Below are 2,993 nucleotides of genomic sequence, written 5' to 3'. Positions count from 1 at the left end.
TTAGCTTTTTATATTACTCGCGCCCGAGCTGTTTCCGTGTCGTTAGCATTGAACACAAATCAACAAATTTTAATGCTAGTTTGGATCCCCCATCAGAAAATTTCTAGCTCCACCACTGTTGATACTTATATCTCTTGGAACAATCTAGAACCTTTCACTAATCTCATGCTAATCATGACTGAAACACAATCAGTTCTTCTTCACTGCACCAAGCACCACCACGTCCTTCCACGTCCTCTAGTGGTCCAACGCAAGATGGTTACTTAACAATACATTCATCAAGCTCATTTTCAATGTGTTTCACAGCTTTATTCTTTCGTGCACTAAGTGGTCCTACTTCAGCATATGCTAGCTCAGACCATCTTCAATCATTTACACCAAACTAAAACCAATTTTTGAGTATATATCACATCAAAAAGTAATTTTACTCCAACCATTTACACCAAATTTAAGATTTACACCATTTTTAGGATTTTGTCTCACAAAACTTAACTTTTGCGGTAACACTAAATATGGTGTTGTTTGAAAAAAAACATCAAAAATAGGTTTGAGTTTGGTGTACGGCACCAAAACTCATTTTTTATGTATGGTTAAAGATGGTCTGATTATTGCTTTCCACGCAACTTATGTTCACCTACTTGAGCTTCATCTCTAACATGGTGGGATCACCACAATAAATTCTGTCCACATTTTATCGCGATTTTACTAATGGCGTACTACTCCAACGAGTATTTAACGGAATACTATAAATTTCCAATAAATCATTTTCTATAACCAATTGTTTTCTCATAAAACAGGCACTAATCTCGTGAGTAAAAAATGGCGAAATCGAATCGACATTTCGAGCTGAACAATGGCGCAAAAATCCCGTCGGTTGGACTCGGCACATGGAGGGCTGATGATGGAGTCGTAGGCGACGCCATCACCACTGCAATTAAGGTTTCTGTTCATTCTTATTATTTTATGTTCTCTCTCGTAACGCCAACTCTTCTATATTAGTAGAATCTAAACTCTGCTAGAACCACTTTTTCTTCCCATACAATATCGAAATTTGTTCTAATTTGGTTTTGGTGTTCGTTTAGTATAAAAATCTTGCTCGATTTAGTAAGAATTGTTGAAAAATATTGAGAGTAGATTGAACAATTGATCTATCTGTTTAGCAGCATACTACTATAGGCAAAGCTCTCTGTTCAGATCCTAAAAATCAATTCATAATTTGTTCAATTTCGTTTTATGAAACTAATAGTGGGGTATACTTCTGAAAATGCAGGTTGGGTATCGGCATATTGATTGCGCTCAATTATATGGCAACGAGAAAGAGGTTAAACTATATTATTAGATAGTATTTTCTTGTTGTAGAAGCAAATTGTGTAAATATATAACACAAATAGATTATATTTCTTGTTGCAGATTGGTAAAACTCTTAAGAAGCTGTTTGAAGAAGGAGTGGTGAAGCGCGAAGATTTGTGGATTACTTCCAAGCTCTGGTTTGCTATAACTGCAAATTGCTCCAATAATTGTATATTGATAATAAGAATCACCCTTCTTAATCTCAAATTTTCAGGTGTTCTGATCATGCTCCAGAAGATGTACCTTTGGCCTTAAACAGAACATTGAGTGATTTGCAGCTTGACTATGTTGATCTTTATCTGGTGAGCTTCGGTTAATGTTAATGCTATTGTTAGTGCTAATGTTATTAGCTTCCAATTTTAGTAGTTATTGTGCTAATTTTGTTTGTGGTTGGGTGCATATGAAGATGCACTGGCCTGTTAGCATGAAGAAAGGTTCAGTAACTTCTGATCCCGAGAATCTCACTAAAGTCGACATACCAAGCACGTGGGCAGCAATGGAGTCACTCTGTGATGCTGGCAAGGCTCGGGCAATTGGTGTGAGCAATTTCTCATCCAAGAAGCTCAGCGACTTGCTAGACATAGCGCGTATTCCTCCATCCGTCAACCAGGTGGAATGCCACCCCGGCTGGCAACAGCTGCAGCTGCATAGCTTCTGTCAGTCCAAAGGGGTTCATCTATCGGTTAGTATTGTTTCTGTGGCATGATAGATTTCATCACCTCTTGATATACTCTGTTTTGAAACATTTGATTTATGTATGTTGGTTTATAGGGATATAGACCTCTTGGTAAAATGCTTGATGATCAAGTATTGAATTTGATTGGTGAGAAATTGGGGAAGACTCCGGCACAAGTTGCTTTGCGCTGGGGTTTGCAGATGGGCCATAGTGTGCTTCCAAAGAGCACTAATGAGAAGAGGATTAAAGAAAACTTTGATGTGTTTGATTGGACCATTCCTCAAGATTTGTGTGACAAGTTCTCCGAAATTGAGCAGGTAAAGTCGCCATAACATAGTACTATGAAAACACATTCTATATTGCAAAATTAGGTTGGAGGTGCATTGTGAAATTTGAGATACATTGATATGATAGTATGTTGCTTGACTACCAAGAGGTTTTGTAGCTAGAAAACAAGACCTGCGTTTAAACGAAATATGAAACTAGTGATGATGACTTGTGTGATTTCTCTTGCAGGTGAAATTAGTCCCTGGGAATACTTTTGTGCATGAGACGTTGGGTTACTACAAAAACTTACAAGAGCTCTGGGATGGTGAAATCTGAGAGGGAAGTACTTTATAATCTCACTAGTAAGAACTACTATTAAACTAGCTAATCTCAAATTGCAAATAAATAATGGCGAACCTTTTGAATAAAGTGCTGATGGTTTGGTATTATGGTTTTGAAGGCAATTCACAATTGAAAATTGGTATATCCTGAGCTACCCGATTTATATGTACATAATGTTTGAAATTGATGTCTATGGCTGTGATTCAAATGCTTTTACATAACTTGAGCTCGTCAGAGTATAGACAATTTTCTCTTTTGGGATAATTTTTTACTTGCTAATGTACATCTCAGTTGATTAATGAATGCTTAAATATGTTGTGCATCGTCCAAATAAATTTTGGTTATACGTAGTGACTTA

The 2,993-nt window shown here is 36.9% G+C and overlaps 1 protein-coding gene across 1 annotated transcript; it reads left to right on the top strand.

Annotated features, from left to right (window-relative positions):
* Positions 1-679: 679 nt before the first annotated feature.
* On the top strand, positions 680-2,993 carry LOC125212961 (NADPH-dependent aldo-keto reductase, chloroplastic-like). The gene is made up of 7 exons (XM_048113279.1): positions 680-939; positions 1,271-1,321; positions 1,411-1,487; positions 1,565-1,652; positions 1,757-2,032; positions 2,122-2,343; positions 2,543-2,993. The coding sequence occupies exons 1-7, from the start codon at positions 820-822 to the stop codon at positions 2,627-2,629; spliced, it is 921 nt and encodes a 306-aa protein (XP_047969236.1). The 5' UTR covers positions 680-819; the 3' UTR covers positions 2,630-2,993.

This window comes from Salvia hispanica, chromosome 1 (assembly GCF_023119035.1).
Source record: "Salvia hispanica cultivar TCC Black 2014 chromosome 1, UniMelb_Shisp_WGS_1.0, whole genome shotgun sequence".
Taxonomy (NCBI): Eukaryota; Viridiplantae; Streptophyta; class Magnoliopsida; order Lamiales; family Lamiaceae; genus Salvia; species Salvia hispanica.
Note: the sequence above shows the minus strand (reverse complement) of the source record. Positions and strands in the feature narration are given on the sequence as shown.

What these genes read in the sequence shown, in the direction of transcription:
- LOC125212961 (XM_048113279.1), top strand. Translation starts at nt 820, where the DNA reads ATGGCGAAATCGAATCGACATTTCGAGCTGAACAATGGCGCAAAAATC. An exon ending in CCATCACCACTGCAATTAAG is followed by an intron (nt 940 to 1,270) that starts GTTTCTGTTCAT and finishes CTGAAAATGCAG; the next exon opens with GTTGGGTATCGGCATATTGA. An exon ending in ACTATGTTGATCTTTATCTG is followed by an intron (nt 1,653 to 1,756) that starts GTGAGCTTCGGT and finishes GTGCATATGAAG; the next exon opens with ATGCACTGGCCTGTTAGCAT.